We start from the raw sequence: 20035 nt of genomic DNA, 5'->3' as shown, positions 1-20035 counted from the left end.
CAAATCCAGCTGCCCGCCAGAGACGTGGAGAGAAAGAAGGGAAAGAGAGGGAGGGAAAGAGGAGAGGAAAAAGGGAGGGAGGGAGGGAAGGAAGGAAGGGAAAGAAAAGTGAACGAGAGGGAGAGAGGCCGCCTCTAGAAGCCGAGGGAAAAAAGAACTGAAAAGATGGGCAAAACCGTTCCCCCCCTTTCTTTCTGCCAATAATAAATCGGACTCCTCGTTACAAGGCTCATTTGAGGAAGGCTCTAGCAAAGAGGTCTCCCTGTAGCAAGGAAGGAAGAGATAAATATAAAGGGAGAGAGGGAGAAAGAGAGAGAGAGAGAGAAGATAGGAAGGAAGAGAGAGAGTGAGAGAGCAAGAAAGAGAGAGAGAGGAGAGAGGAAGGAAGAGAGTGAGAGAGAGGAAGAAAGCAAGAGAGAGAGAGGAGTGGAAGGGAGAGGGAGAGAGAAATGATAGGAAAAAAAGGGGGGAAGAGAAATGAGAAAATGATTGAGGCAGAGAATGACAGGAAAGAGAGAGAAACAGAGAGAGAAGTGACTCTTGATTTAAAGCATATGGTAAAAGCACTTAAATAATAACAGAGGGAAAAAACCTCAGCCCTCACCTGTTTTTATTAATAGTTATGTTTTTGGATTTGCTGGTTGTTTTAGTTTTAATAGTAATAGAGTTTGGTTTTGTTTTATTATTAATTTCTTTTAATAAAAAAGAAGGTATTTATTTATTTATTTATTTATTTATTTATTTATTTATTTATTTATTTATTTATTTATTTATTTATTTATTTATTTATTTATTTATTTATTTATTTATTTATTTATACTTCTATGCCGCCCAGTCCCAAGGGGACTGCCGCTCAGACACTATACTTTTCTGCCCACCCAGAAAAAAAATTAGAGGGAACATTGGTTGTAGCTTAAATTGTCAAGTAAAATGTAATCCTGTAAAAAAATAATAGAAAGCTACTTTTGCATTTTGCCAAATATTCAGACTAATATTTTAATTTAATTACCAGGAATTAAGGAAAACAAAATCTTTATCAAAACAAAAGCTAATCAGTCATACAGCATGCTTCTTTGTGGTTTAAATCTAACTTTTAATTCAGTAATATACTGGAAAGTAAATCTTTCTTCTTAACATCTTGTCTATATTCCTAAAATCAATGCAAAGAAAGATCAGATATGACAATTAAGTGTATCTGGTTCCAGTGTTCCAAATTATTAAGGAATTATCTGGGCATGCGACTATGGGTATGCTATGTTATTATTATTATTATTATTATTATTATTATTTATTAGATTTGTATGCCGCTCCTCTCTGAAGACTCGGAGCGGCTCAGAACAACAAAGTTTTAGAAACTGTATTCTATTATTCTATTTACCACTTTTTATATAACAAAAATAATATTTTAGTCACTTGTTGAAAACATTTTTTTTGCACTGTGTTTGTGACTGGAGAGGTTTTGTTTTTTGGCTGAAACTAATAATGCAGCTTTTATATACAAAATACTAGTACATAGTTTAAGCTAAAATCGGCTACTGCATTTAATTTTTACCTGGATTTTTAAACTTCTGCATATTAGTGTTCCTGTGTACAAAACTCCTATCATTATTATCATTCCAAATGTCATTTCCTAATTCAAAATTTACATTCAAAGTTTCGGAAAACAAAGAAATGCTTTTATCTGTATCAGTCAAGTTGCTCATTGATGATTCTTCAAGACTTTCATGTGAGCTCATTGACAGATTATTCTTTTCATCAGACTGCTTGATAGCAAAGACACCTAAAATTTGACATAACAATAATATTTCAATGTAATTTCTTGCATTACTAAAATAATAAATTTATCCAATTTAAACAAATAAACACCATTTTTGGAAGCAGGTATCATGTTTGTAATGTGAAACAGATATTTATTTATAAAATGTGCATTTTATTGCATTGATTTTTTACAAGCTTTTCTAATTATTATATACTGATCTGATAATTATGACATTGGCTTGAACAGTAAATGTATTCTTTTGTGTCAAAAATCTATAAAATAAGAATATTCTGGGATAATAAACCCTTTATGTTACCATATAATGCCATGAAGAAACATGATGTTCCAAATACTTAATGAAGTTAATTTCTATCATTGAAACTATTGAAATAATTGAACAGTGACTAAATTGTGGCCAAGTAAAATAAATGTTAAGAACCATTAGAAATCTACCATTCATTTTGTCAACTTCAGTTTCTAGTTGAAATGTTTGACAGACATTAGAACTGTAGATGTCTTCTGGTAAAGGGGATCTTGGATGTTCTACATGTTCTAATCTTTAGAAAAATGAAACAATTAGAATCAGTGTTATAGTGAAATAAATTTGAGATTATTATTAAAGAAAGCAAACAAATTCATTTTCTTATACAGTACAATTTGATGCCATTATTTCTAAAGTGATTATGCATAGAGCCTCAATGGCGCAGTGGTTAAAAGTGCAGTACTGCAAGCTACTTCTGCTGATCACCGGCTGCCAACAGTTTGGCAGATTGAATTTCAGAAGGTTCAAGGTTGACTCAGGTTCCTTCCTCCCAAGGTCAGTAAAATGAGGGCCCAAATTGTTGGGGGCAATATGCTTACTCTCTGTAAACCACTTAGAGAGGGCTGTAAAGCACTGTGAAGCAATATACAGTGGAACCTCGACATACGACATTAATTGGTTCCGGAAGGAACCTCGTATGTCGAAGAGCTCGTAGGTCGAAGCATTGTTTCCCATAGGAAACAATGCAAAAGTGATTAATGCGTGCAAGCGCGAGGGCTGAGGGGAAAAGACGTCGGCTGAGGGGTGCCCGGTGCTTCGGAGCCGGCATGGGGGGGGCTTTCCATGCCGGCTCCGATCTTTTTAAACAGACGCGCCGATTCTCCGCTCACTCCGGGTGAGCTGCGAATCGGCGCGTCTGTTTAAAAAGATCGTAGCCGGCATGGAACATCCCCCTATGCCGGCTACAATCTTTTTAAACAGGCGCGCCGATTCTCCGCTCACTGCTAAAAGCGGAGAATCGGCGCCTCTGTTTAAAAAGATCATAGCCGGCATGGAACATCCCCCTATGCCGGCTACAATCTTTTTAAACAGACGCGCCGATTCGCAGCTCACCCGGAGTGAGCGGAGAATCGGCGCCTTTGTTTAAAAAGATCGTAGCCGGCATGGAACATCCCCCTATGCCGGCTACGATCTTTTTAAACAGACGCGCCGATTCTCCGCTCACTCCTGGTGAGCTGCGAATCAGCGCGTCTGTTTAAAAAGATCGTAGGGGGATGTTCCATGCCGGCTATGATCTTTTTAAACAGGCGCACCGATTCTCCGCTTTTAGCAGTGAGCGGAGAATCGGCGCGCCTGTCTGAAAAGATCGCTGCCGGTCCGGTGGGGTTTTGCAGCAACCTCTGAGCCCAGGTTGCTCGGAGGTTGCTGCAAAACCCCACCAGACCGGCGGCGATCTTTTCAGACAGGCGCGCTTTCTCGAAAGCGCGGAGAAAGCCCTCTCTCGCAGCCTCCTGGCTGGGAGCACTTTCGCTGCAAGAGAGGGCTCCGTCCCTTTCGGGAAAGCCCTCTCTCGCAGCGAAAGTGCTCCCAGCCAGGGAGAGCGTTCAGATCCCCCCACCCCCAGCAGAAAGCGTTCAGATCCCCCCACCCCCAGCAGAAGCCAAGGACTCACCAAGCGAGGAGAAGAGCCAGGCTGGTTTGCTTTGCTTCCTTCCCCTGCAGAGCCGAATAAAGCGTCACGCCCCCCTGACGCTTTTGGCGGCAAAAGAGCCCAGCGTCGCTTGGGAAGCCGCCAAAAGCGTCAGAGGGGCGGGACGCTTTATTCGGCTCTGCAGGGGAAGGAAGCAAAGCAAACCAGCCTGGCTCTTCTCCGCTCGTATCCCGGGTTTGAGCTCGGGAGGCAAGCAAAAATGTTGCTCGCCTCCAAGCTCTTATCTCGAGTTGCTCGTAAGGTGAGCTGCTCGTATGTTGAGGTTCCACTGTACAAGTCTAACTGCTATTGCTATTTCCAGCATCTTCTTGTAATCCCCAGTTATAGGTGCCGGCTTGCTTTAGCTGGGCAATTGGAAAGACCTTTATGCCTTGTGTATTTAGCCCTTCCTCTGAGAAACACCCCCTGCCCTATCCCTGGCTTAAATTCTATCTATCTTCCCCCATGGGGCTTCTGCCTCTCCTAGTTTAGGAATGTTCACTTTAAATTTAGATGATATACAGTATAGTCATAACTAACACAGCACTTCATCTTGGCATGTCCCTTAATTTCTTCCAGATATTGAACTTCAGTATACAGTAATTTAGCAACACCCCAGATTACATTGTCTCCTCAGTAAATCAACGGAACCATAACCCGCATACTATTAATTCAAGTTATTCTATATTCATTTTCCAAGCATGTTTTAATGCCCTTCCTTCTGCAGTTATGGATGGCAGTTATAAAGGAATCCCTTGTGTTTTAGGTGAAACTGAAACACTAGAATATGTTTCTCTAAGATGTAAATTCTATGCAGAACTGTATTGTCAATTAATTCACTTTTTGGAAACATTGCCTTGCCCTCCAGATCAATGTTATTTATCTAGAAGTTTTGATAAATCACAGACATCCTGAAATCATTGTTTTAACATTCAAATTTTGTGCTATAGTGATCAAGCTACCAATCTAGATTTCTTATTAAAGCTATGTCATATATTAAACTGTTAACATTATTTATATTTTTAGATTGCACCAGTGTTCTTCCAATTTATGTCTTACCAATCTTGAGCTGAAATAAGGAAAGATGATAATGATAGATTACTCTTACTACAATACCTTGGCAATCCTGGAAGAAAAGCTTTTGGGATATAACTAAATTGTTTAAGATTGACTTTTTGAGATTTATTTGACATCTGCATCTAAAATGTAGAAAAAGATTATTATTATAATATACAGGTACACATATAATTGTTTCTTGTATATAACTAGAAAAAGAGAAACTATCACTATTTTTTTTTAAAAAACTATATATAAACATTATTTTCTTTACTGATATGTTTTTATATGGTAGAAAATAGCTGTTTCTGTATGTGTGTAGAGCAAGAGAGAGATCTACTTATCTATGGGTTGAGAGTTTTCTATGGTTAAGATTAGGAGCAAGGAGTTCTAATCCTCTCTCGGAAGCCAGCTGGGTGATGTTTTGGACCTGTTATTCCCTCTCAGACTTCAATCCAGAAGCTGAAAACTATCTTGCTACCAACATGTCTATGAAGATTCTCAATAATCAAGGCCATAGTGATCCCAAAAGTGCTTTTTCAAAAGGCAACTGGACTTTCTGGTTTTTCTTTGAAGATGTTTTGCTTCTTAGCTCTAATTGGATGGATAAGTTCATTTCTGAAAGTATAACATACTGAATTACTGTTGCAGGTGGACCCTTTGAATCCTCCTCCACAAGTCCATTACATAGAGCTGAAGAAGTTTCTTGGATGAGAAGTGAAATGTCTTCAAAGCACTTTTGGGACTTGCTACCAACATATACTTAACTAACATAATAGGTATCAGGGCATAACCTTCAGTAAAAAGGGCTTTATATGGAAATGGATTTTGAACGACAGTGATTTTAGTGAATGGCAGCTTTGAATTATGAAAAGATCTCAGCAAACCAAGGATGGCTATAAATCTATTTATAGTTTATTATTACGATGTATTATAGAAATATAATTTATTATATTTCACTCACTATTGTTATCATTTTATGGTAGGAAAAAACAACTCCTATTGTTTAACTTTAGCAAAGGGGAACACTAAATGGCAATTCCATAGAAATAAAAATGATTGCATTGTAAATAAAATAGATGTTAAAAACAGAGTATCAACTTTATTCCCCAAACCATGTTAAGATGGCAGGCAAGAAGAATTGTCAAACTTTTGCTGCAAAGAGTAGCATAATGTACAATATCCAATCTTAGCTTATTATTCAATCCAACAATCATATACAAATTAGCTACAAATGTTTAAAAAATATCATGTATTGCCAAAATGCACAATCCCTTTTTTCATTTCAAAGTTACGGCCTGTGGAATATTGATTTCAGTTTCTAGATTTATTCCAAATAAATGATCTAGAAGATTATAAAACATTTATTTCCGAATAATTTTTCTGAATAATTTGTAGTGTCACCTTAATCTTTTCATAGGCATTTTTAATGTTACTATAATATTCCCATAGCCTCTTTTCTTATTTCACAGGAAATATTCAACATTAAATATTATGTTTCACTAACAAAAATGTTCTTAATTTCAAATAGTTATTTTATTTTTTAAAAGCATACATATTCTTCCAAATTCATATACCTTTAATCGCTTGACGGGGGTAATGGCAGATTCAGCATTCCTGTTTCTTAAGTCAGTAAGATATGAAGAAAAAACTGAGTCATTCTTCATGTTAGATTTCTCTGAAACTCCAATTTTACCTTAAAAATGTAATATATATTTTCATTTTATATTTATTATTTTATTTTTGTTACAGAAAACTAGAAACAAAAGAAAACTACAGAAGAAATTTACAGAATTTACAGAAGTTTCAAGTAAACTCTTGTGTGACAACCACTTCCATTTTATTGGCAACATTCACTTCTAAATAATTCTTAAATTCATTTTAATGACAAAAAACCAGAAGCTGTGAGGAATATAGCACAGTTATGAATAAATTACAATGAAATTTTGTTCATTTGTATTGATTTTTTATCTGTTTTTTAATTTTACTCTTCCAGATGCACATTTTAAAAAATTGTTTGTAGGTTTTGGGTATGTATTGTAGACTAAAAATCCCCAAATTCCGAGCCATGGACCGGTACCAGATTGTGGCCTTTTTGGAATTGGGCTGTGCCACTGAAGGTAGCAGCAGGTGAGCAAGGAAAACTACATCTGCACATGTGTTGGATCTAAGTTGCAAATGAAATCATCCATCACCACTCATTCAGAGAAAAATTGTCTTCCTTGAAACTAGTCCCTGGTGTCAAAAAGGTTGGGGGCCATTATTGTACTCATTAAGAATCTGTCATGTATTAAATGTGAAACTTCCTCCAATATACCCACTTTTAAAAGTGTTTACATTTATGAGCATGTGCACATTTCCAAACTCAGGAGGCTGAGTGAAACCTTCTGATAATGCTTTACATGCAAACTGTATCATTCATAAGTTACAATAAGAAAAAAAACTCACAACAATCATGTCCACATGTTTCTTTATTTTTGCAATGATGATTGCATTTTCTATTTCCATTCTTTATGCTTAGTGATTCTTGGCTACAAGTGGCTTCTTTTGTTTTATTTTATGGCATAAAAGAAACAAAAAACACTTTAAACATTATATCAGAATTAAATACACGGTAATCAGTGACAAATGTCAGCCTTTGCACATTATTTTACTATTTATTCAATAAATTCTATAAGGAAATATGTACGATAATTGAAGAAGGAACATATAGAAAACTGTTGAAAATGATCATGCAAGAAACAGATGATAAGCCTACTAAAACTTTACTATAATTAAACATACACACACACACACACTGATACTTCAATGTTAAAACAAAAAATAAGACATAAAGTATACATTTTGTTTCTAAAAAATTTGTGCCAGATTAAATCCCACTGTGTTCAGTAAGGCTATCATTGGAAAATTTATCTGAGCAAATTTAAATGAAAAAACAACTAAAATATTCAGATTAGAAAAAATACTCATACCGTATTTTTTGGAGTATAAGATGCACCTTTTTCCTCCCGAAAAAGAAGCTAAAATTTGGGTGCATCTTATACTCTGAATGTAGGGGGGGGGGTTTGGGGTGGAGCTTTTTTTCAGCTCTAACTAGCTGCTAACAATCTTCACAGCTCTTACCTTGCAGGCTCTTTCATTGTTTCTTTCTGTGAAGAATGTTTTCCAAGCCCTAAGTCTGTGGAGCCTTATTTTTTATTGCTCAACTTGCTCTAAATGTTTCTTTCCAGCTCTAACCAGGTGCTAACAATGTTCCTAGCTCTTAGCGGCTTGCAAGCTCCATCATTGTTACTCTCTGCAAAGAATGTATTCCAAGCCCTAAGTCAGTAATGGCGAACCTTTTTTTTCCTTGGGTGCCGAAATAGCATGCACGCATGCCTTCACATATGTGTGAGTGCCAACACCCATAATTAAATGCCTCAGGAGGATGAAAACAGCTTCTCTCACCCCTGCTCCCCAGAGGCCCTCTGGAGGCTGAAAACTGTCTGTTTCTCAACTTCTGGTGGAACCAGTAGGCTCGTGTTTCGCCCTGCCCAGGCTCCAAAGGCTTCCCTGGAACCAGGGAAGGGTAAAAATGCCCTCCCTCATCCCCCTGGAGGCAATCTGGAAGCCAAAAACGCCCTCCCAGAGCCTCTGTGCAAGCCAGAAATCAGGTGCTTGGCATGCACATGCATGTAAAAGCTGAGCTAGGGCAACGGCTTGCATTCCAGCAGATATGGCTCCGCATGCCACCTGTGGCACCTGTGCCATAGGTTCGCCATCACTGCCCTAAGTCTTTGCAGTTGTTTTTTCATTGCTCTACTTGCTCTAAATGTTTCTTTCCAGCCCTAACCAGGTGCTAATGATGTTCCCAGCTCTTACCAACTTGCAACCTCTTTCATTGTTACTGTCTCTGAATAAGGGTTTTTTAAAGCCCTAACCAAGAGATAAAATAATGTGCTGAAGCTGACCAGACTAAGGATGCTAGCCAGATAAATATCTGGTAGGCAGATTTCCCCCCCCTATTTTCCTCCCCGAAAACTAATGTGCATTTTATATTCCGGTGCGTCTTATACTTTGAAAAAATACGATACATTATGGATCCATTTTATATATTATTTTTAATGAATTGACCTAAAATCATAACAAAGTTACATGCTATTTAAAGTATTAGAAACAAACTTTAAAACAACAAAAATCCATCAGAATTTTAGTACTATTTATCATCACAAAGAGAATACCTTGGCAAATTTCAAATGCCTACTAAATAAGCAGGATTTGCATGTTGAATATTAAATACAAAAGCACATTGATTTTTCTTGTTTATCAACTCTTCTCATTATTTTAATATTCTGCAATCAAAAACTTATGAAGCAGGCCTGAACCTTTTAGTCAAACATTATTCACCATCAATCCAGGTTCTGACATAAAACACTTACGTACCTAAAATCTATTCTGCTGCTAGCAATAAATATTTAGTATGGAATTTTTGTTTACCTTTATTTGTTCTTAATTTTGATGACCCTACTGAAGATATCTGGGAGCTATCAGATTTTCCATGAATGATCATGATTCCAATCTTCTTTGGTCCCAAGTAAAATGGTTTATATTTCTGCTGAATATCCAATCCAACTATTAGGGAAGAAAAATATATACCATGTATACATGTATGTATGTATGTATGTATGTATGTATATATGTATATCTATATATCTATACATATACACATACATATGCAGCCCCCTCTGACATGCACACAAAGCAAACTGACAAACACCATAAACACATGACCAGACCACAAATTCGCAGCCAAACCAAAATTGTTACACTCCAGACACACATTGCAAAGAACCGTTGTACATACCTGAACGGTCTTCTCGATGCACTGGAAGGAGAGTCCAACATGGGGGGGGGGGGTCCAACATGGGTAATTCACCAATCTTATTGGTAGAGACTGAGTTAATTTAAATATTTAAATATGAGGTAGTCACCGCCCCTCAGCAGCCCCCAATACCTCAGTTTTAAAAACGAAGCCAGTTTAAGGATAACCTGTTTATTGAACAATAACCATATAACCTCATAACTGTGTAACTTGAATCCCCAAACTCCAGCGACCTGGCGAAACAACCATGCCGGGTGGGTTTGGACTCTCCTTCCAGTGCATCGAGAAGACCGTTCAGGTATGTACAAGGGTTCTTCTCCACTGCATCTGGAAGGAGAGTCCAACATGGGATATGCCAAAGATTACTGCCCATGGGAGGGAAAAGGCTGAGCTACGGTCGCAGGAGTTGAACACACTTGCTGCAAAACCCGTCTCCCAAACGAAGCTTCCGCTGAAGCCACTGAGTCCAGTTTGTAATGGCGTATAAAGGTGGTAGGAGACGCCCACGTAGCCGCCCTGCAAATGTCCTCTATGGACGCCTGAGTCCTCCAGGCCACTGAAGTGGCTGCACTTCTAGTGGAATGCGCTGTTATCCCGGTTGGTGGTACTTGAGACCGGGCTTTGTAAGCCTCCTCAATACAGTCTTTCAGCCAGCGACTGATGGATTTAGCTGACACCGCCAGACCCATTGATCGCTGACCAAAGGACACAAACAGCCGCTCAGATTTCCTGAAATGTCCAGTCCGTCTGATGTAGATTTTCAAGGCCCTCCGAACATCTACCTTGTGCCATCTCAGCTCGAGAGGGTGCTGTCCATGTGTGCAAAAGTCTGGCAACACTAACTCTTGAGCCCTATGAAACCCAGAGTTAACCTTGGGGATAAATGTAGGGTCTAACCTCAAAACTACCCGATCAGGGTTGAATATACATAAATCTGCACGCGTAGACAGGGCCGACAGCTCCGACACTCTGCGTGCCGACGTAATTGCCACTAAAAAGGCAGTCTTTAAGGAGAGCAATCGTACTGGAATCGTCCTCATCGGCTCGAAAGGAGGGGCTGTCAACGCCTTGAGTACCAGGGAAAGGTCCCATGTCGGGAATCTGTGTACTGGAGGCGCATGGGTGTTAATCGCGCCCTTAATAAAATCCCTAATCCAAGGATCTTGTGCGAGGGAGCGAGCATGGGGTACCCGGATGATGGTTGCCAGAGCAGCTAAATGCCTTTTCAAGGTATTCGGGGCTAACCCTTTCTCTATCCCTGACTGTAGGAATCGTAAGATTGACACAACCGAAGCCTCCCCCGGATTAAGGTGGTGATCCAAACAAAACTTACAGAAGGCCGCCCAAGTGGCCTGGTAGAGTCTTACCGTTGAAGGGCGACGTGCTGCCTGAATGGTGGATATGACCTCGTCTGGCAAGGCTTGCTGTCTCAGACCCGCCCTTTCAAGTGCCAGGCGGTCAGTTTGAACCACTGAGGGTCCGGATGGCAAACTGACCCCTGAACCAACACTACCTCGGAATCTGGAATCCTCCACGGGGGAGACACCGACAGGGCTACTAGGTCTGCAAACCAAGGCCGTCTCGGCCAATAGGGAGCCACCAAGATCATTTCCACCCCCTCCCGAATTGTCTTGTCTAATATCCTTTGAATAAGACACGTGGGGGGGAAGGCATACAGTAACCCCTGGGGCCATGGTGACCATAGGGCGTTGACCCCTTCCGCCCCTGGCGTCGGAAACCGGGAGAAAAACCTCTGTAATTGGGTGTTTGCTGGGGTTGCGAATAGGTCCACCAATGGAAGACCAAATCGTAGCACTATCTGCTTGAAGAGTGCAGGGTCCAGATGCCACTCCGAAGGATCCAGAGTGGACCTGCTCAGCCAGTCCGCCTGCACATTGCTGGTCCCCGCAATATGCTCCGCCGTCAGAGAGGCCAGATGAGATTCGGCCCAATCGAAGAGGTCCGTGGCTTGAGCCATGAGGCGATGAGATCTGGTACCTCCTTGATGGTTCAGGTGGGCTTTTGTGGCCACGTTGTCCGTCAGAACCAGGACATGCCTGTCCTGAACCCAGGGAGCGAAGGCCTGAAGGGCTAAGAAAACCGCTCTGAGTTCGAGAACGTTGATATTGACCTGGGTTAAGTCCTCCTGAGACCACAGGCCCTGAGCTATATGAGGCCCCATATGAGCGCCCCAGCCCGACAAGCTCGCGTCTGTTGTGATGATCACACGCTCGTGGCTGTGAAGAGGAGAACCCTGGACCAAAGCTGGGGACAACCACCATGCCAGGGACTGCTTGACTGAAGCTGGGAGTCGCACCTTCCGGTGGGAGTGACTCACCTTGTCCCTCTGGGCCGGAAGGAGAAACCATTGGAGGCCCCTCATATGATGGCGAGCCCAAGGCACAATCCCTATGGCTGAGACCATAGTCCCTAGTACCTTGGACAATGTCGCCAACGGTAGTTGCCTTTGTCGACGAAGGCTGGTTACCAATCTCCGTATATTGAGGACCCTCTCTGGTGTTAGCGAGACCGTGTCCTCTGCGGTGTCTATGATGGAGCCGAGGTGTTGGATTGATGTGGTGGGATGAAGATGGCTCTTCTCCACGTTGACCGTGTACCCGTGCCTCTCCAGAGTTTCCCGTGTGAGCGCCAGATGGTGTTGCGCTTGGACCATAGACTTGGACATAACGATTATGTCGTCCAAGTATGCCATAACTCTTATGGACTGGGCCCTTAGATGTGCTGTCAGAATGTCCATCAGCTTCGTAAATGTACGGGGAGCCGAAGATAGGCCGAACGGCATGGCACGGTACTGGTAGTGGACCCCGTTGAGACAAAACCTGAGGTACCGACGATGAGCTGGCCAAACCGGAACATGAAGGTAAGCCTCTTTGAGGTCGATAGAGGTGAGAAAATCGTTGTGCCGAACAGAGGCCAAAATCGACTGCAGGGAGTGCATGCGAAATCTGCGATACCGAATGAAGGTATTCAGGAGCTTTAGGTTTAATATCATCCTGAACCCCCCCGAAGACTTCGGCACTAGGAACACAACAGAATAAAATCCCGTGCCCTTGGCATGTTCGGGCACCTTCTCTATTGCTTGTATGTTGAGAAGGTGTGTTATCTCCAGTTGAAGATGACGCCTTTTGAATGGGTCTCGCGTTAGCGGACAGGTGACAAACCGGTTTGGCGGGGGCTGCAAGAACTCCAGGCGCAGTCCTCTTGATATTGTGGCCCTTGCCCATTGGTCGGTGGAGGTAATCCTCCAGGAGGCACTGAAGCGTTGAAGTTTGCCTCCTATGGGCTGTAAGGGAGCCAAGTCATTTTTGTGCGCCTGAAGCCACGTTGGTTCCCTCTAAAAGGACGCCTTGACTGCTGGTATCCTCTGGGTCTATCCTGAAAGGCCGCTCGGTCCCCTCTAAAGGCGGGTTGGCCATACTGATTTTGGGTGGATGACCTATTATTCTGGCTAGCCGAGGAAGAGGAATCCCAACGAAAGGGCTGACGGCGAGCGTAAGGATTGGGTCTACGCTCCTGGCGCCGGTATGCTCTGGGGAGGGTCTTACGTTTGTCCTTATCCTCAATGAGGACAGGGTCCAAAGCCTCTCCAAAGAGCTTCTCCCCTTGGTATGGAGATGATGCCAGGTTCCATTTGGACTTCAGGTCCGCTGGCCAGCTCCTCAGCCAAAGGAGGCGTCTGGATGCAAGTGACGCCGCCATCCCTCTGGCCGAAAACTTTGCGGCATGGAGAGTTGCATCTGCTGAAAACTGCGCAGCTGCCAATAATTTACTGAGGTCCTGACGTAAGCGACCTTCTTCTGGACCTAGGCGGGCTTGCACCTCCTGCACCCACATTATGGAGGCCCTATTGAAAAATGAAGCTGCGGTCGCCGCCCTAAATGCCCAGCTTGCCATTTGATGGGATTTTCTTAGTAAAATTTCCGCCTTTCTATCCTCTGGTTTCAAGCTATCGCCCGTCTCAGATGGTACCAAGGCCTTAGATATCAAAGTCATTACCGGCTGGTCTATGGGCGGAAATTCCAGCAGCTTTTCCATGTCATCATCTAAGGTATAAAACTTCCTTTCGATGACCGAAGGGCCTTGAGCTGCTGCAGGCTGCTGCCATGGGCGCTTGATGCTTTGCCTGAATATGTCCGAGGATGGCACATGATCAGACTTGGGTTGGGGTTCCTTGAATAATACTGCCGAAGGCTTAGGGTCATCTGAGGCCTCAGTAGCCTTGGTTGGACCCGGTAAATCTGCCACCTGCTTAGCTTTATGCAGCAGAATCTTGAAAAGGGGAGCCTTAAAGAGTCCAGCTGTCACCGGAGGATCAGGAGTTGTCTCATCATCCGAAAAGTCGTATTCTCTTTCGGCATCCTCTAGGGGTGACGGCTCCTCCATCCAGGACCCCATACCCGAGGGGGGCGGTGCAGCCATAGGTTCCTGGGCTGTGCTGGCTGGGGGTGTTGGGTATTCTGTTGCACCCCAGCTGCCATCCCTTGTGAGTAAACATCAGAAATGAGTCCCTGTAAGGCAGGGGGACATCTGCTGCCAGGTATCTGGTTGCACACGCAGCCCAGCCGCAGTGGGCGTAAAGGTGGCAGAAGGGGCACTCTTCAATGAGTGGCTGGCAGACCCTGGCCTTGGTAGCTGAAGGCCAGATGGAGGAATAGCCTGAGGCATAAATGGGTGCTGCCTCTCTGGAGACCAATCTCTCTCTGATAATGTCTCTGAGGGTCTCAAAACAGATAAGGCTGGTGGATCCCTGGCCTGCAATAAGGGAGAGACGGTTCTTGGAGCTAAGAGGGCTGCCTCCAGTTTCTGCTCCAACGCTTTAATGCGCCTCTCTGCCTCCTTGATTGAAGAAGAGGCTGTGGCCTTAGATTTTTCTTTGGACTTCCCCTTGCCTTTATCCTGAGGCAATACAATGGGGGAAGATGCTTTCTCTAAGGTTTTATCCTCCATTACTCACGGTTAACAGTTGTTCTATTATTAACAGAAGCTACAGCACGCTGACAGATATAGCTGTCACTGAGCAAATGCACTCAAAATGGCGTTTTGGCACTTCAGAGCCTACGCCTGTGTTTGACAGGTTGGTCGCGCCCATTGATTGGGCGGAGAGCAACCTTATACCCGCCTAAACAGGGCGGGCGCGGGCATCCGTTGCTTCAAAATGGCGTTCCCGCTCTTTTTTGCCGCCCTCGCCAACACAGGGAGCTTCCAGCAATTGATGCTTCCCCCACACAATTCGCTTTTTTGAGCCAGCCGATCCCAGCGGCTTCCCGGCTCTGTAAACGGCTTTTCGGCTTCGGCGGCAACGGCGGCGGCGGCGGCGGCAATCAAAAGCCGCCGAACAGCTGAGAGGCGCTGGCCCGGCGCCAAATCAAGCCGCCTTCATTCTCCGCGGCAATCCTGCAGTTCTTTATTAAAATTCTGCAGTCCAAGCTTCCCAGTGAGGGGGGCGGACCCCCTCACCTTCAGCTGACAGCCGGGTATGACCACTGAGGTCGGGGACCCTAGGCTGAGGTGCTCCTCATTAGGCATGGTACCCACGGAGGGAAGGGAAGCTCGAGGAGATTAACGGTGGGGGTTATTCTGCCCGCGGAGGGCAGAGACCCCTTAATTTCCCTTTCAAGATTCACTGCACCTGCAATTAGAAAGGGGAGAAAAAACAGAAATTAAATAATTAATTATTAATATTATTATTATTATTTTTATTATTATTATTATTATTATTATTATTATTATTATTATTATTACTATTAATGCTTCATCAGAGAAGCAAACTCAACAGTCTCTACACTAAGACTGAGTTTTTAAAACTGAGGTATTGGGGGCTGCTGAGGGGCGGTGACTACCTCATATTTAAATATTTAAATTAACTCAGTCTCTACCAATAAGATTGGTGAATTACCCATGTTGGACCCCCCCCCCATGTTGGACTCTCCTTCCAGATGCAGTGGAGAAACAGCTAAGTAGCCTGCAAGCTCCAACTACTCAGGATATCACCCCCAATCCACAAACATCAACTAATCAGCATACATCAATTACATCCATGACCTCAGGTGTTACCCCACTGACTCACCAGGAAGTTTCAACACAGCTTGCAACTGCTGAGCCAGCACACCACACCCACCCACCCACCCGTATTTATAGAGGGAAGGCAGCTCAGGTCTCGCTGTGTTGGGATTTGATCCTGGGATTCTACAAGGCAGAAGCCCCAGGATCAAATCCTAGTAAAGGTATGGCTAGCTGATGAGGCCAGAACAAGGCCGAAATAGCGCTATCCTAGTCTCCCTTAATTTTAAAAATTCAGCAAAAACATGTGATGCATACAGAACATAGCTTGTTGGCTATGAATAAATTAACTGTCTTTAAATGGCCCTGGGTTGGGCCTAGAGGCAAATATATACATATGTTTGTTTTCGTAGATTTTTGGGTTTCTTCCCGTGTAGGATATATATATGTCTGTCTGTCTGTCTGTCTAACTATCTATTTATCTAGTCAGGAGCAACTAGCACATATGTGCAAGTAGAACCATTACCTTTACCTAATATTTATTTGCCATTGTAAAAATCCTAGTTTGTTTTGGTATTATTACTTTTTATAATAAACTATTATAAAATAGTAATTATTTTATTGTTTATTATATTTATTATTATTTTTATAAATAACTCAAGGTAATGAATATCCCTTCTCCTTCTTTCCCCACAAAAATCACCAGGTGAGGTGGGTTGGGCTGAGAGACTGGTTCAAAGTTGCCCAGTTGGCTTTCATGGCTAAGGTGTCACTAGAACTCACAATTCCAGAGTTTCTAGACTAGAGGCTTAATCACTAGACCAAATAATTTATAAACTTTAGCTTCATTCCAAGCTCCATCCTTAAAACACAGTTATATAAATGTGCCATTATCTCCAATGATAGTGATGGCAAACCTACGGCATGAGTGTCACAGGTGGCACACAGAGCCATATGTGCTAGCATGCAAGTCGTTGCCCTAGCTCAGCTCCAATGTGCATGTGTGCTCCAGCCAGCTGATTTTTGGCTCGCACAGAGACTCTGGGATGGTGTTTTTGGCTTCCAGAGAGCTTCCATGACAGTGAAGAGCTCCACTTACTTTCTCCTCCCGGTATGGGATCCTGAGGCCGGGGCAGGCACCCATGTGTACCTAACATGTGTATGCGCGCCCTGTGTGAGATTTACTTCTGTACATGCACTCAAAGCAAAATCTCACACAATCGAGATTGCAGCAATTTTTGCCCCAAAAATTTTTGAGGGCAAAAATTGTTGAAATTTCACTCACACAAGCATCCTTGCACGAGATTTCTGCGCATTCACAGAAGCAAAATCTCACATGGAGGCACATGCACACGTCAGGCTTGGCCTCTGGAACCCATCAAAAACCGCTAATGCATTTCTGATCCCATCCGTACTGGGTGGGGTCCGTCAGTGCTCGAGGGGGGATGAGGAGGGCATATTTACCCGCTCTAGGGAAGCCTTTGGAGCCTGGGGAGGGCAAAACACAAGCCTACTGGGCCCACCAGAAGTTTCCAGCCTGCAGAGGGCGTCCAGGGGGCTGGGAGAGCTGTTTTCGCCCTCCCCAGGCATTGAAATATGGGTATGGGTGCTTGCACATGTGCGATAGCACACACCCATGCTCTTTTGGCACCCGAGGGAAAAAAGGTTTGCCATCACTGTCCTATGACAACCTTTGTCAGTCTATTGTTGGGCTTCTCAGACAGATATTTCAATAAACAACTTTTCTTTCAGATCTCCATTGCTTTTTGTTCAAATTCACTCCATGACTTTTTTCCATGACACAATATAATGTAAAGCAGACAGGAAGTTTCCCTGTAAAATCAGGATATAGTAATTTAAGAAAAGTGAAACCCAAAAGGTTCTCAGTTTAAAACTTAGTAGACATTTTCAAAATCCAAATCCATAAATTAATTTACCATATTCAGAACTGATTAGATTTATATTAAGCTCATCAGAATTAACGGCTCTTCTCACTTCAATTTTTTTAGTCCAGTTTCCAGTTTTCAGCAAAGCAGAATCCCTGAAAGTATATAATGAATCAATAGCTTAAAATTAAATATACAAAAATGCACAATTGTTAAAGTTTTAAAATAATTTAAATTTACTCACATAATCTTTTGTCTAAAAACCACATTATTATCATTATCTCCTATTATTAGGGTTGCATAATGAGAATCTGGAGCAGTTCTTTTTATCTGCAGCTGTTCAAAGTTGGTTAATATGATTGTCACTATGATTTCAGCTACTCCTTCATTGTACTTTGCCAGCTTGAAAATAAATGACATACCATTCAAAAATAAAACTAGTTTTTGGATATGACATGGTAAATAAATAAGAATAGATTGATATTAGATGGAGTCAGATACCATTCTAATCTATTTCAATGTTATGACACCAGGGACAGATTGCTATTACTGGCCACTTCCGGTGCATTGCGTGCGCAGCTTTAGTTGTCTTGTATTTGTGCGTGTGCTATACATGTGCTCCCAGCATGACCCCAATCTTGCGTGGGCACAGGATTTTGGCAATTTTTTGCTGTGCATGTGCAGAAGCAAAAAATTGCCAAAATCCTGCACCCACGAGCGTCTCCTCGTGAGATTTTGCTTCTGCACAGGCGCACAAAACAAAAAATACGAAAAATTAAAGAAAAAAGATAGTGACGCCCATAGGACCAGAGCGGTCATGCCCAATCTGGCGGCCACTACCAGTGCACAGTTACCTACCACAGTGGTAGCAACCCATTCTTGTATGTAATGATGCCATTCCACCTAATGCTACCATTACATAATTGGACTCCAAAGTCATATACATATGTTACAGAATGTAGAATACAGAGTAACCCGAGTTGGAAGGGACTTTTAGTCCAACCCCCTGCTCAAGCAGGAGACCCTATACCAGTGATGGTGAACCTCTTTTCCTTTGGCTGCCAAAAAAGTACGTGCATGTATGCACACATGTGCCCATAATCAGAATTCAATGCCCTCCACATGCCCCACCCCCTGTGCATGCACACATGAGCCCCCTGTGCTGCCCCGTTCCCCACATGTGACCCCCCCCATTGCCCCATTTCTTGACTACTGTTGGGCCTAGTATTGTTTTGCCTTCCCTATGCTCCAGAGGCTTTCTTGGAGGCTGGGAGGGTGAAAATGTCCTCCTCTGCCCCTCTGGAGGCTTAAAACGCCCTCCCAAAGCCTCTGCGCAAGCCAAAAAATCAGCTGTCCAGTGCATACATGCATGCTGGAGCTGAGCTAGGGCAAGTGCTTGTGTGCCAGCAGATATGGCTCCAGTGCCACCTGCGGCACACATGCCATAGGTCCACCATCACGGCCCTATACCATTCTGAACAAATAGCTGTCCAATCATTTATTTAAAATCTCCAGCAATAGAGCACCCACAACTTCTGAAGACAAGCTGAAAGCAAGAATTTCTCCCTTGTTCTAAGTTGGATATCTCTTTAGTAAGTTTCCAACCATTACTTTTTGCCTTGCCTTCAAGTGCTTTGGAAATTAGGTTGGACCCCCCCCCCCTTCTTTGTGAGGTTCTCTCAAATACTGGAAGACCACAGCCGTGTCACCTCTAGTTGGAACATCTGTATGATTATGTTGTCACTCATGTATAATTTCCCTTGCACTTGCCTTATTGTATATACCCATGGTATTAACCAGCATTTAGAATAACAAGGCATATTCAAACTCAGGAGAAAATATTGGTGGTGGTGAAATGCCTCTTAAATAGTTACTATATCTAGTTCTTACATCATTCTTGCTAATTCTATGGTATGGATTATTAAATAATCCCATGCAGAGCTAAATAGTTTAAGAGCAAATGTCACTCATTAGTGATGTGGCACAGTATGACCAAATGATATTATCTTGCTGCATTGTAATAAAGCCACAAAGCTCAGTTTATCAATTTTTCCAATCTATGATTAGAAATCTTCACTATTACACTTTCTAGTCTATCACGCTCCTCCACACTGTACTAGGTAATATATTTGATTCCAGTACATCATAATAAACAATTGGCTCCATAGTTTGAATACTTTTTTGGGTGATTCTTTAGTACAGCACCTAAATCACAAGTGTGCAATGAATATTTGCAAAACTTTAGGAAGGAGTTTCTTCTAAATGTTCTTTTCAATTCAGTTGTTTTGTAATGGGAACACAGAACAAAAATATACCTGCTCTATGTTAAGTTCATATTTTGGAAGGTGCACTACTGATTCTTTAATCTGATTTCCAAAAGGAGGATGTCTGTTCAAAATCTGTAAATTTAAATTCATATAGCACTTATATTAATTTACAAAGCCAATATTTGCTAAGCATAGCATAAAAACTACTGTATTTACAAAACATAGTCTTCCTA

At 42.4% G+C, this 20035-nt stretch overlaps 1 protein-coding gene across 1 annotated transcript in view; it reads right to left on the bottom strand.

Annotated features, from left to right (window-relative positions):
• Positions 1-20035, bottom strand: part of HFM1 (helicase for meiosis 1) — a gene marked incomplete at its 5' end in the record, with an annotated part of 65683 nt that overhangs the window by 8496 nt on the left and 37152 nt on the right. Inside the window, 9 exon segments of the mRNA XM_070748573.1 lie at positions 1553-1780; positions 2213-2316; positions 4828-4910; positions 6345-6463; positions 7216-7311; positions 9244-9378; positions 17587-17690; positions 17780-17937; positions 19851-19934. Coding sequence (XP_070604674.1) covers positions 1553-1780; positions 2213-2316; positions 4828-4910; positions 6345-6463; positions 7216-7311; positions 9244-9378; positions 17587-17690; positions 17780-17937; positions 19851-19934 — 1111 coding nt within the window.

The sequence above is a fragment of the Erythrolamprus reginae genome, chromosome 3 (assembly GCF_031021105.1).
Source record: "Erythrolamprus reginae isolate rEryReg1 chromosome 3, rEryReg1.hap1, whole genome shotgun sequence".
Classification (NCBI taxonomy): domain Eukaryota; kingdom Metazoa; phylum Chordata; class Lepidosauria; order Squamata; family Dipsadidae; genus Erythrolamprus; species Erythrolamprus reginae.
This window is presented reverse-complemented; position numbering and strand designations above follow the sequence as displayed.